Below are 14,927 nucleotides of genomic sequence, written 5' to 3' on the forward strand. Positions count from 1 at the left end.
CGCATGCACAGTCCAGAGCTGGTAAATTTAGTGGTCTGTGGGTCCAAACATGTTGGCGACTACTGATCTATGCTGTTTACAACATGACTACACTACTACTCCTATGATTACTAATGAATGTTACAAGCTCAGAGAGTAACAATGATAACCTTTTGCACATTAATACCTCTATATTTCCCCACAGTGAAAAGTGCTAGAATCATTGTTTAAAGATTTATACCTCAGCAGATTCCAGTGCAGTTTGACTCTCTATTTTATTGTGCTCCCTGGGGTTACCAACCACATGGTTTCACAGGTCTTGTGTCAAAAGGCCTTAAACCTGTTTTTCATACACTGCTGTAAGTCAGGTAAATGAAATCTGATTTTACTTGTGTGGTTTATTTATTTCTGCCAACTATTATTTTTGTTTCACATAGAGGTAGAACAATATTATTTTCCTATGGAAACACTTTTTACTGAACAAAGCAATGTACTAAAACATATGTAAAGGAAGTGCTCAGAGGAAACAAAAGGCTGCCTAAAAATGTTAATGTAGAAATATATCAATTAACTAAACATGTTTTTGCCAAGTTTGTCCATGCCTGACTCAGGGATACAATGCAATACAAAATGTTATAAGACTGTTGCCATGCTGAGTAATTACAGGTCATTTCCAGTGTTAATAGCCCTAACTATATCTCATCTTTTATGTAATTTTCTGTAAAGGCCTTGAGGATTTAAATAAGGCAACAGTATTACAGGCTTGTGTACTGTCCTTTGCTTTACAATGATGGCACAAATTTAAAACCTTAAAGTGACAGATTAGCTTTGAAGTATACATTATATACTGTACCAAAATAATTCCATGGCATCAACAATTTTCTATTCCACTGACCTAAAAACAATACAAAGTACTTACCAGGAAGAGTTGTGACTTCACTCACTACATGCCTATAACAAATTAATGACCAATATATGAGTTAGTTATGAAAACACATGTTTAATTTTAAAAACACATGTAAATGAAAAGCCTACATAGGAGTGACAACACGTCTGTTCAGAAGAAGTGCAGCATTGTTGCCACACTATCATGGGAAGTGTGGCGGTGGAATTCACTGGCAGGGTTGACAGGTATTTGTTGGAGTTTGCAGGGATCTATGAGAAAACTGTATATACAGATGGACTTATAGTTTAAGCAGAACTTACCTTACTATTGCAGAGCCCTCGACCCCTCTGCGACTGGCTTCCATTTAGTCCTGCGCTGTCCTAGATGCCTTCTTGTCCTGGTGCAGAGGAACCAGCTAATGTCCTATAATAAATATAGCCAAGTACTTCATTTGTTTTTAAACTAACATCCCATTTTTTACTTGCAGCACCATTTATATTACAAATAAACCATAAAAAAATCTTTTTGCACTCAGTTGCATTACTGCACTCATGTGTCAGTAAATATGATACAAATTGCTTCTTTACAGCAGGAAAGATTTACAGACTGTGACCAGAACCTTTATCTTGTTTTCATACAGGCAAAACTGTTATTTGAATATAAACATATGTGTATAAAATCAATTTAGAATTCAAGTCCCTTTCTAGATTTACAAAATTTTTGTATGATTATGCAAGGATAATTTCTTTGTTTTTACAAAACTTTTATTCTTGCTATTTAATTTGAATTATTGAATTATTGTCTGTACACAAGAATGTGAAAGTTTAATTAAACTGTACATTTTTAAATAACATCAAATTTCAACTTCAGTCAAAGCACTTTTACATTTTTAAAGACAGTAGGGAAGAGATAGAACCCACATCAATTTTCCTGTTACTATCTGCAATTCCACTAGGAAGACTTTTTTTCAATTTCTGTTCCAATGACACCCATTACACTTTGGCACACAAAGGCTGAAGGCTGCTTGTCTGTAGTCTTGGGGGTTTCCTGCTATCTAGACAAGTGCAGTTTTATGTGGTCATCATCATTCTGTTTATCATCATCCTTCACTGCTTAGGCCAACCACAAATGCAAACTTTAAAGTAAAGAGAACAGTCTGTGACCATTAGTAAATTTCACCATTACCTCTTTGTAAAAACTAGGCCATGTATGGTGGTTTTTGATTATTTTACATTTCTTTTCTTTTAGATGTACCAATGTAAATGGTAAATAAGTCATAGCACGTCTGCAATGTAATATACATGCATATATTAATGGCTGGTGCATAAAGACTTCCATATGTACGGGAATGGGAATCTCTTTTATGCTTGACTTGGTGAGCTTATAATTGTACAACTGCTTTACCAAAGGGAGAATACACCCAAAAATAATTGTACTAGTCTGCATCTCAATTATATGCAAAAGAAAAAAAGTAAACAGGGGTGTGCTTTTTATATAACTTTAATTAAAGTAAATTTTCATACAACTTAGAGTGTAAACCTCCATACCTGTTTTATATATATACTGTATATTAAATCAGCCTCATTGTGTCTGCAGAATAATTGTCAAATAGAGAGAATGGTAACCCACACAACTAAGAATCTTGAGCTCTGCAGTGATTGAGGGCTGAGGAAATCAGTTTGCAGCAAGGAAATTCCTTAGGTTTTTGCAATATGAATTAGTGCAACAACATTCCCTAGTGATCTTGGCCAATGGTGTAGTAAATAGAACAAGATGCCTCCTTTAGATTTGGGAAGAAGAACTTAAGCCAATTAAGAATGATTGCATTTTCACACATCTTACTGGTGACCAAGGGCCCAATTATTTCTTCATTGAGGGTCGCCATTATACCTATTGCGTAGCAAGAGATTGGCTGTGAATTATGGCCTGCATTTCAAAGATAGCTCTGTGTTTTTATTGTGTGACAGTCACCTTTCAATGCTTTTTACAGATCAGTAGACCTACATTTGTTTTCAAGGTGAATGTTTTGAGATGGCTACTGATTATTCTTAGTTTGCATATCTTGAAAAATAAACATTTCATAATGAACATTTTAAACTGTTCTATTGAATTGACACCTCTGGCAGCATACAGTACAAGTGAAACAGTAATAAAAAGCAAGGGCTATGGCATTTTGCCTTTGGACTTTTTTAGAACATTTCACACAAAGATTATATCATTCTGTCTTTGAACAGCCAAGTCACCTGTAGGTCAATCCAGCATGATTACACATGTTTAAATGGTTCTGCTACAATTAAACAATATATAGTCACTAGCTGATTACCCAGTGTTGCACGGGTATTTATTTATTGCAATTTTATATTATACAGGAAAAGAAATCAAATAAAACTTTAGTGTTAAATCAAAGATTTTTTTTTTTACAGGTTTCAAAAGTATAAGTACAATATACAAATTATAATGTAAAATCATTGACAAATTTACTATAATATTACTTTAACACAAAATGCCTACATGTGTTTCCTAGTGATGACATACATACATACATCCAAATATAGCTCTGACACATAGCACAGCGCTGTACAAAGATGACTGATGCACTCACATGAGTCTCAGTCATATGTATATTAAGTTTGGTTGAAATGTCTTCATGCGTTTTCGAGTGATGGTTGAACATACACACATTCATACACACATACATACATCCAATTTTTTATATATAGATGACAAATAGAAAATAGGCTTCATGTATTGAGAAAATTTTCCCAATCCCACTAAACTGAGCAGTATTCTGACAGTGCAGGTAGAAGGTAGGTATTTGAATAGCCTCTGTGAAATATCCATAAATTATAAGGACCCACATCTGATTAAGTTCATGGTCATGTCAAGGGATTTTCAAAGATGTTGCAAAAAAGATGTTGCAAAAAAGTCCATAGAGAAGTTTATCAATATAGTAACTATACAAAAAATGTAATCAACTGAGGATTTAACCCAAGATTGTATATACAATAAATGAAAGAACTGTATTGATAACTAGAAGTAATTTCACAAATACCAGAGAGTAACAAAACCTTGCCTTCCGCGTCCATAGCTGATGCCCCATCAATATTTATCCAGTAACAATAATTGTTCTCTCTTTGCAAAGTGTAAGAGAAGACTTTAAGCTCTGTTAGCAAATACATTTTGTATACTGATGATGGTTGAGGGATAATGCCTGTATACAAATATCCTGGGAAAGAACCTTCTTCTCTATCTTATCCATGTTTGTGGTTGGAATGATAGTGTTAAGCTAGGTACACACTTGCAGTAATTATCATTAGAAAACGAACGACTAACGAATATGGACGATTATTTTGAAAGATCGTATTGTGCACAATTCTGTACATGTTGTAACAATAAGATCGATTATCCGCCAATATTGTACACACTCTAGATACGAACGTTTGAACAATGCAGGAAGTGACATGTAAAGGAGAAAGTGTACTGCAGAAACATGCACGATCACTGAACGACCGTACACACAATAGATAGGGAATGATTATCACTCAATCAGATCCGCCGGGACGTCGTTCGTTTCCACCAGCAATCCTCGTTCCTCCTTGTGCACTTTTTTTGTTAACGATTATCGAACGATTGGTCATTAGTCAATCATTTACAACGATAATTATTGCAAGTGTGTACGCAGCTTTAGTGGCAAACATTGCAATATTATCTTTCAGTCATTCCATACAATGACATTAAAAAACCCTGGCATTGTCTTCATTACCATTTCAATTGTATTACAAACAATGGCTGGCCTTGTGAATTGCACTTTCAAAAAATCCAATGTGCAATAATCATCTGAATGCAAGATAGAATATATATATATACACACACAAATATATCAAAGCACAGCTTGCTCCAGAAGTTAAAGAATGTCTAGGCTTCATATAGATTTTTTTTTTGCTTTGTTTGTGATTAACTCACAGTAAGGATTCTATACAGTAACTGACACCACACTGCCTAATAATATGTTGAGACAAATATCTGTCCAAATTGCATTTATTAAAATAATGTACCTGTTCTGACTTACATACAAATTCAACTTAAGAAAAAAACCTACAGTCCTTATCTTGTAAGTAACCCGAGGACCACCTGTATGTATATATATATATATATATATATATATATATATATATATATAAATATATATTCTCTTATTCATTCTCCATTACAACCACATCAGACAGAATTTTAATTCACTTTCTGGAATTATTGGGATTTTGTGGGTATTAAATACAAGTCTTGTTGAGGATGAACGTTTTTCCCTCTTGAATGAACAGAGACTCCTTGCTATATATTTAGTTTTTACAGACACATGTGTGAGAACAATCAAATATAGTTATTGTTCTGATTTATTCAGAAAAGGTGGTGGTATTTATACAAAGCAAAGAACTACAGAAAGGTAATTAAAAGTAAACAGTAAACAGTGATCTTTCAGGAATCCAGAGTCATTGGTGGCCCTAAACAATGCATGGTCCTGATATCCAGGCTAACTCATCTCATGCCCCAATTTATTAGCCATTGTTTCTAATTTACAATGTTGGTCATTGTCATTGTTGTTATTGTTTCCTATTTATACTTTGGTTATTGTTACACAAAAGAAACTTAATTATATTTACAGGACAATCACTCTTCACAATGCAGTCAGCTTTCCAGATATTTAATAAAAAGGGTGAACAATGGTCAGTTGGTCACAAGCCTTGGCCCAGGAAAACAAAAGATGTAGATAAAAAAGTCCTTTGTTGGTATTAGGCAAAAGCCTTGTATGTAGTATACTTTATGATTCCTTGTTATATATCAAAAAGTCCACATCAGTCTGTAAAATGATCAATAGTTAATAATATTATTAATATTAATATACAGTATTTAAATAGTGCCAACCTAATAAGCAGTGATGTACATTAAATAGGGGGTTGCAACATTTGCTAAAAATAATTTGTTTACCACCTTCTTAGCATTCACATTTATATTATTTAATATCATAATATAATTGTGTATCCTTATTATGTTAGCATTCACCCTTGAGATATGTGGAACACTAGGTACCAGATGTTTTCTTTTTGCCACTTAGATTTTCCCTCTAAAATCTAACCTTTAGTCTTTTCCTTAAACAAAAAGATAAACCAGAAGGACTTGTCTTGGGCTTGTCCCATGTGTTTTACTTTATTCTGCTGATGTGTTCTTGGCCGATATTGTTATGGAAAATGTTTTACACAAATTCTCTGTTATCCAATTCCTAATGGAAAGTTCCTCCACTCTTTTTCACTGTTTTAGCAACAAATGGTAACATTTGGTATTCTTTAGTTTTGCTAAGGATACATGTACTGTGAAGAATATATAAACTTTGCCTTTTCTGGCCATTACCTAAAAATGCTAGCTGTATGTCACTGGTTTTAGTGGTTTCTGGAGTTTTGACTAAACTGACAAAATGTACATTTAGCAAAGCAAAGCTATCTTTGCAAAAATACCCAGTTATGTACTTTGTACTCTTTATTATATCATTTTATTCTATCTTTTATTATATTATTTTATTATTACTGTTGTTGTTGTTGTTATTATTAATAATAATATAATATTTTTATATTGACCACATTATGTAGGTTGAGCACTTTTATAATTGCTTTAGTGCCAGTAACATAAGCAATACAGCATGTGTATGACATTAGGCTCAGGAAGCAGGAGGAGCAAGCATCTGTACTGGCTGAGCTGCAGGGAAAGTGCATGCAGCTGGCTGCTGGCTGTATTGTGATCACTTACTCAGGCATGGACTGTGAGGCAAGAAATGGGGGCACAGCCACAGAGATCCAGGCAGAACCTATGCTGAATGCTTTTGATATGGCAGATGAATCAGTCAAAGCTGCCCAGAGCAGAAAGAAGAAATCTAGCAGGTGGAAAGTTCTTTCTCTGGTAAGAATATTGTGCATTTGTCATTAAGCTGTACTGCCATGCAGCACTTGTCACTTGTATTATGTAGGAGAGAGGGCATGCTAATATAGGTAGGAGGGCTGCTTGTGTTAATCATCCACAAGACCTTTGTGCACTTTAATGCTACTGATCTGCTGTTTGAAGCATTAGTAAGCAAATACATTTTATCTACAAATGTGTTGCATTGTAAAATATTATTGGATAGTTTATGTTCTGATATCCTCTTTTATGCTGTGTGTAGAAAACAAAATGTTGATCTTGCTGTTCTTTAAAGAGATTGCAAAATATTATTGAAATTATCACTTTGATAATGGTCTTGACCTTAAGTTACATGAAAGGGAAAAAGTAAGGGACAGGCTTTCACTTATTTTAGCCTTTCTCTCAATAACACAGTGTATTGCAGTTATTGCTATTACGTATTATTTTATGTATTATTAGACATTTGGAATGCCTGTTTTATATTTCAATCAAACATTCTGAAACAATGATACAGTTGGATTAAAATAACAGTGACACATGGAGACAATTGATAATAGACAGTCATCAGTATTGGCCATTATCTGTCATCACATTTCTATCATTACCACTTTTGTTACACATGTAGCAATGCTTTCAATTTCCTGTATTTTATAGCGTTTAAATGTAACCTATCATGGGAGGGACATTAGGCTACCACCAGTTCAGGGGCTTTCATGGCAATCATGGCACTGCTTTGATAGAATTCAAGCATCACCTGTAGTTATCTAGTGGGAGTGGGTCTAAGTAGGACTTCCCTAGGTGGCTATAACTAGCACTTACAACTTTACAGTACTAATGGTATTATACATAATGATTTGATTTAATCTTTGCTTGAATTAAATGATACACTTTGACAGTTTCTGCCAGTTTGAGGACAGTCAGTTGTCACACCACCAGTCCAATGCATTTGGCTGGCTACCTTAAGTGACTTAGTGACCTGTAACAAATACAAAGATCTAAAGTTCACACTAACAAGCCACATACTTAATGATAGGTAGTAAAGCCAAAGAATAAGCACCAGAGCCTGAGAATCTGCAAATCAAAAGAAAACAAAAACAGCATGGAAGCTTCTATATTATAGACATGACTGAATACTTTAAACAACATCCAAACGTATGTACCATACTGAATGGTAACAGGTTTTCCCATTGTTTTGTAAAAAAAATGCCTGTTTCATATTGTGAATGTTATTTGTGGTCAAAAATCACATTTTGTTTAACCCATTTTAAGGATCTTGGACAGCATGGGCACAGTCAGTATCTATTTGGTATTTTGGTATTTTTTAATGGTTGTGGTGTTGGCATCAGGGTGGTAGATGATGGTTCAAATACTCCTTGGCATCAGGAACAGGTGGCTGAAACAGACCACCAGTCCAGGATTCATTTTTTCATTGAATATGAATACCTCCATTCTGGTGGCAGAAACGTAGTGGTATTCTTAATGCCACGCTCAAAACTCTCTGGGTGGATAAGACAGCATCTGGATGATATACTCAGACATTTCTGGTCAAAGGTCCAGTTTCTTGGCCCAGTAATTCAAGGGTTGGAGATGTTAACACTATTAAAGTCACTAATTAAAGTTGAGTTTGGTTCTGAGGTCTGAATAGCTAAAATTGTTGTAACCGACTCAACTATCTGACCACCACTATTTGTAATATTACATCTGGAAATGTTATCCATAGTCGTTGTGTTTCCACCGATAACATAACATGTTGTAATGATATATTTTATAATACTTGTTTTGATTGTGGCTTTCTTTTTCCCTGCATTTTTCTAACCTTTTTTATTTTTTTTTAATCTTTTCCCAAAGGAGCCCTAGATTTTTACAAAACTGGTATTTCCAATAGTTTCTACATATTACATTAGTTTACAACCCCATAATGAAAGACAATGATACTGTAATCCATTTCAATTTACATTAACAGCAATATTTTTTAAATTGTCTCCCATTAAAGGCTTGGGCCTACTGAATAAACATTACAGGACTCAGAGAAGGCCCACATAGGGATGTTCCATTGGAGCTCAGGGAATCCAGCCAAACAAACAAGTTAACATACAAGCTGGACACTTTTAGGAGGGGCATACTGATAGGTATATCTGGCTTACACCATTTCCTAACGATGGACTGGCAGCACTGGTAGCAAAATAGGGAACTTGAAAGGGAGCTTTTATTCATCCTAACTGGGCTATAAGTATATTAGCCACTATGAAAACTATACAAGTGATTCTGTTTTATCACCAAACCTATTGCTGACCTATTGTCTGTGTTAATCATTTGAATGGCAAATGACCACTACTAAATTAGTGCTGGCCAGGGTATACAGACAATAGAGTGTAAGAGAAAAAGATAAAGTTCAACTGTAACATATTATGTACCAATAGCTACTACTATTGGAAAAGGATGAGCGGCCATGAATACTATAAACACTTAAGACCTGCAGTGACCAGGTTTCCCACCTTCTTGAGAGTTTACAGCACTGTTGCCTTCAGTCAGTTCAAGAGCATACCTCTTGGAGGGACACTTTTTAGACATCTCAGAGGTGAGAACTCACTAACAGAGAGTTAGTTGCATAAATTTGCAATACAGTACACTGATCCACAGTGATTGACAGTATCTGCTTCTGATATACAATTTATATGCCATTGCTTCTGTATCCATAATACAATATAATATTTATTATAATAATAGTAATATTTAATGGATATAGCCAGTTACAACCCTCAGCTGCGGGCATATAAAGGGCTTTAAGAGGAGAGGAAGCAGCACTCTGCCATTGACATTCCAAATGAGCTGCTGTCAGCATTTATTGAGGATACATATATAAACATAGTCTGTAGTATACTGCTCTATAATAATGCAGTCATTTGGGACTTTCCATTAGGAGAGTTCAATGCACATTTTTAAATATTTATAAATATATAGATATAAAGAGGGAAATATGCTAAATGGTCTACTGGACTTAGTTATTATGTATTTAGGCTTTATGACAGTTATTATATAATTACATAACTGAAAGCTTATAATTACTAATTTATTATTATTATTAAATGGAATGACAATAAGCAACCTACAATGAACTGTATCAACCAATTTTATTTCAGTCCACTGAAATCTGGTTGACCAATAATTGGCTGCTTTAGGTTACCATATATTATATATAGTACAGGCGGCCACAGATATGTAGATGTCTGACTATGAGAAAGGCAGGTAGACATATTCCTGTACTTGATCATGTTGAGATGATTTGCCTGCCTTGGCTTAGATAGTGATTGACATTTGATTTTCTTCTTTCTACCTAACTTACTCACTGAGAAGAGGATTTCTGGATTTCTGGAACAGTGGCTTTCTAACAGGTTTGCTAAATCTGTGTGTGAGATGAGAACTCTTTATTGCCCCTCTAGTGTATCCCTTAACAAATTCATTCTTGCCCTAGCGTTTTGTTATTATTGACAGGGTTGGATCATTTAGGTTTTCCGAAGGCCCTTTGTCTTACTAAATGCCACACATATTCAGTAAAAAAGGAGAAGCAGTAGAAGAAGATTGTAGTTATGAACTGAAATTCTAATTTTAGCAGGACTTGAAGGTGAAAGGCATGACACAAAAATATGCTAACTGTCTAACACTAGACTAGACATACAGTAACTGTGGCTTGAAAAGCAGAAGTAATGCATATGTTTGCCAAAGGGATTTCTAATTGAGTGTAACTGGTTGGCTCGTCACACGGCTATAGATTTACAGTGTTCTACATGGAATCTACTAGGGGAAGTACAAAGTTTACTGAGTTCTCACATGTGCAGTATACAACATATATTTTCATTTGAAATAAAGATTCAAAGTGAAGAGAAAAGTAAAGTGGATCAATGCCTGCTGGGGTGACCAATTTAAATGAAAAAGACTACAATGTTAAAAACTTTTTAAAGTTGTACAAATTGCTCATTGCTCAGGGAACCTCTGGCAACCTTTGGGGGAATCCTGGTTGAGTAACACTGTTCTAGAGTTTTTTTATAATTTAAATGTTGATGGGTAATACTCCTGGTGACCCTGCTTACCTTGGCCTACATGGCTTATGTTGAAATTCACGTTATGTTGAAATTTTATGTTGAAATTTTTTTTGTCTTTATAGTAAAGCATTAGTAAATGTGAAAAAAAAATACAATTTTCAAATTAATAACCTCAAACTATTCTTTGAACAATTACAAACTTTTTGTTACATGCATTCTTTATAGTCATATAAGATACAATTCTGTTGGGAATACCTAAGGCAGGAGTTACACTTTTTTATCCACTGATAGTCTCCTTCAGTTTGCTAAATAAGCTCTATAGCCGTTTATGGTTTGATGTTAAACTCAAAATGTCAAATCTTATGCAGAGAAAAGGCTTGCAAACACGCTTGAATATAAACAGTCTGGATTTGCATTTTAGGCCCGGTAAGGTTTACTCAAGTGAAAAATAAACAAAGAAGTATGTAAGAGTTGATCTGCAGCAAGTCAAATCTACCTGTCTGGTCATGTAACACAAGACTGTTCGAGGATGCAAGTTTGGTTGCAGTACAGCAGGCCACAGCTCATCTATTACTTATCAAAGGAAATTGTTTGTTATGGTTTTACCTCTAATCATTATTTATTTGGTATGATAAAACATAGAAGTGCTGGTCAATCAACAATTGGTAGGCGAACAACCAACTGGTAACTGGGGTTTCAAATGCTTAAAAAAGCATTTGCGTGGCCTAGTTCCAACATTTTAGCACCTCACTAAACACTTCACATTTACCTGTCTCCCTAACTCTGTCCATGGCTGTAACACTTAAGCAGTCTGAAACTAACCTGACAACCCCTAAGTGATGCCTTAACACTTGGCTAACCCCCTAGTTCTGTATATTCACCTTATCCAGCATAAAGCCTTTTGTATTGCATTCTTCCAGTAATAAGAAAGAGATAGCTTTGTACCTAAAGATGATAATGGCCAAGCAAATAAGGAAAATATGAGTGGAAGATGAAATGTAAGTATCAACTCAACAAAACATAAAAGGTGCTAGCACAGTCTGTAAACTGGCAGCGTATGAACATTGGTGATCCCAGCCAAGCTGCTTACATTGACACTTTTAATGACATCTTCCTGGTATAGCTGCAACAGGAAGAGAAATCTGAGAGTGGGACCTGGAAAAAGAACACCACCCTCCCTATGACCCTCAGCATTCTTCCTCTAGTTTTTAGTCATGCTACATTTGTTGGATAGGGATAGTAATGAATTAAACGTTTCTAGGAAAGATATAAAGAAGAAGATCAATATGAAATGTTTGGAATATGACTGTAAATAACAGAAAGCTGTAATGGGGAAGAGAAAAATAACAATCAATTATTAATGGAAAAATGCAGAGGTAGTAGTGCAACATCAGTGCCAAATCCAAGAGCTTTATGGTCATTTCAGATCTGTGGTGAGCTGCAGCCGTGGTCCCAATATCCCCCACTCAAAAGAAAGGGAAAGGTTAGGAACCATTTTTATTACAATGACTGCATGCAGCTGTGGCAGACCACAAATGGGTTCCCAAAAGTGACATGCCTTACAGTTGTTGACTAAAGATTTGTGCCTAAAATCTGGTTACATGTGCTGTGGTTTGCTGCTTCTGGATGCACAACAACAGTTTGCTGTGCACCCAGGAGCTGCCATGTGTTATTGTAACAAGATGGTACTTTACCTGATAGTAGTTAATATTTCCCCACACCTTGCTCCCTCAGGTGATAAGCTGCATTTAGTATCTCACACGTGGCTGCCCATAGAGAATAAATTGAGGCAGCAGTGAGCAGTTCAATACCACCTATTGTAAAATGTTGAAATGCTGATTCTTTTAGAATCAGTGCAGTGGTATGGGAAGGCCACTGGAACCGCACAGGAAACATAGCCTAAACATCGCCTAAGGCTGGCTTCATGCCAGTGGTGCTTACTGTGATGTTTGCCAACCCTGGCCACCTAATGCCAAGGACCAGGCAGCTGAGAACAGTAACAGGCTATCACTGCTAGGCAAATGTCTGTGCAGGTGTATGTAAATGTCTGTCAGAGAGGTCCCTTTTTTCAATTTTTATTATTATTATTAGTATTAGTATTATTATTAGTATTTATTAGTATTAAAAGCACTAGGTGCTTGCTAACAAGTCTAGCTACCATCCTATGACTCTAAAATCACATAAACATTGCATGAAAGTTTTTTTATTTTTTTTTTTTATTTTTAAATTTTCATACCACTGATTTCCTTCAGATCTGGGCAGTAAAAACATAGCTGTTGAAAACTGTTTTCTTAATAAATCATGGAACATGTGGCTCAGATGTCCTGGATCTTAGAAATGTTCGGTATTTCCATGATGTATGAGTTCCATTATGAATCAAATGAGTCATTTACCAAAAAAGATATATTTGCAAGTAAATAGCAGAATGTTCATCTATCTGTTGGTATGTAATTTTTCATCATTTTAGTCAGAGGCAGCAAATAAGGCTTCTGTGCAACTGCTGGGGGTCCCCCAAATACGACTGTTTGATTTTCAGTTTGATGATGCCTGCATAGCTCTAGGTCCTACATCTCTTTGCAGATCTATGAATACAATAATATTTTTTTTGTCTATAAATGTGATATTCTAGCCATAACTGTAAGGGAGGCATTCTTTCCATTGGCCACCAATGCTTTTTAACTATTGACCCCCATTTGGATTTATCAGGGGTTCCCTCAGAAAGGAATATTACATAAAGGTTAATAGGAGGTAAAAAGGTTGAGAAAGGCTGAGTTAGATAAATATAAATATACTCTGCATACAAATACACATTTACTTTTAAGGAATATATGGAGAAGAAAAAATATGGATAATGACCAAATGCATTGGCAAATTGTCACTGTGCAACTGGACATTATATTATGGTAGTTATTAGAACATTAGGTCTCTGACTTGTCTTTGGGATGCTGAATGACAACAGATAAGTCAGTGTCATGCTTTGCATCTGACTTAGGCTAGTTACTTACGTGCAATTGTGTGAACAGCGCTCGTCCTCCATCGTCCAAACGACCGTCCTGGCGGATCGATGGACGACGGACAACAAATGATCATAAGGGAAGTGAAGGGAAAGAGAGCGCAGCGGGGTGCAGCTCATCGTTCTCTGGCCCCCTCCCTATAGAGAAGAACAGTGCTGTATGTACGGCACTTGTTCATGCATCGTGCAGTTGTTTGTCATTGGAAAGGATCATGAAAGATCAATTATTGCATTTTTTACATAGCCTTAGAACATAGAAAGAAGCGGCTGGAATAGGGGACAACTGTGATAACCAGAGTCCACAGCACTGGAATGGAGGAAAGGTAGGAAACACAAGCTGAAGCTATAGTTATACTGTCAGATTAGCAGATTAGACCTAGACTACTAGACTAGAAGATAATTGATTTATCTCTTCTACTGCTGGGAGCTGGTATTTAGGATTTACACATAAATTAGCATGATAGGTGAGTATACTGTTTCTTCTACTGGTGGCAGTTGACATTTAGAACATATCCCATGTCTTAACCTGATGGCACCCTACAAATGCTTTTTAGAAAATGCACTCATATATATCTACATAAGAACGTATAGAATCACTTGAATTGTGCTATAATTGACTTGGTATATCCTAATCACATATAATAGTCTGGGATACGTAGCTAAGCTTGGACTTTAGTTGATCGAGTTATCTGTTTAACTACACGTACATATTTATATAAATGATACAATACAACAAATACAATAATAATTACAATAATAAAAAAAGTGCCAAAGATCTGTTGATAAACTGATACCCCTGAGGAAGCCTGGTATGGTGAAACGCGTCAGGTACAGCAGTCAACATTAACAAATGATTGGAGATTGTATTATTTGTATGGCAAGAAGTTTACTTGATTGGCTAGAGGCCTGATGTCTTGAGCCCCCTTGGGCCAAATTGAAAATACTTACACCAACAAACTTGTTTTTGGTTGTGAGTTGAGTTTTTGTAGTATGTTTAAGCGCCTTTTTGGGCTATTGCAACACTGTATGGATCACAAAAAAGGATTGTGACCGATTTTTGAAACTG

The 14,927-nt window shown here is 35.5% G+C and overlaps 1 protein-coding gene across 1 annotated transcript in view; it reads left to right on the plus strand.

Annotated features, from left to right (window-relative positions):
• Nucleotides 1-6,650: 6,650 nt before the first annotated feature.
• Nucleotides 6,651-14,927, plus strand: part of LOC140328954 (ectonucleotide pyrophosphatase/phosphodiesterase family member 1-like) — a 55,576-nt gene continuing 47,299 nt past the window's right edge. Inside the window, exon 1 of the mRNA XM_072408917.1 lies at nt 6,651-6,811. Within this exon, the coding sequence (XP_072265018.1) occupies nt 6,668-6,811 (144 nt within the window). The 5' untranslated portion in view covers nt 6,651-6,667. The remainder of the gene's footprint in view (nt 6,812-14,927) is intronic.

Source organism: Pyxicephalus adspersus, chromosome 4 (assembly GCF_032062135.1).
Source record: "Pyxicephalus adspersus chromosome 4, UCB_Pads_2.0, whole genome shotgun sequence".
NCBI classification, from domain to species: domain Eukaryota; kingdom Metazoa; phylum Chordata; class Amphibia; order Anura; family Pyxicephalidae; genus Pyxicephalus; species Pyxicephalus adspersus.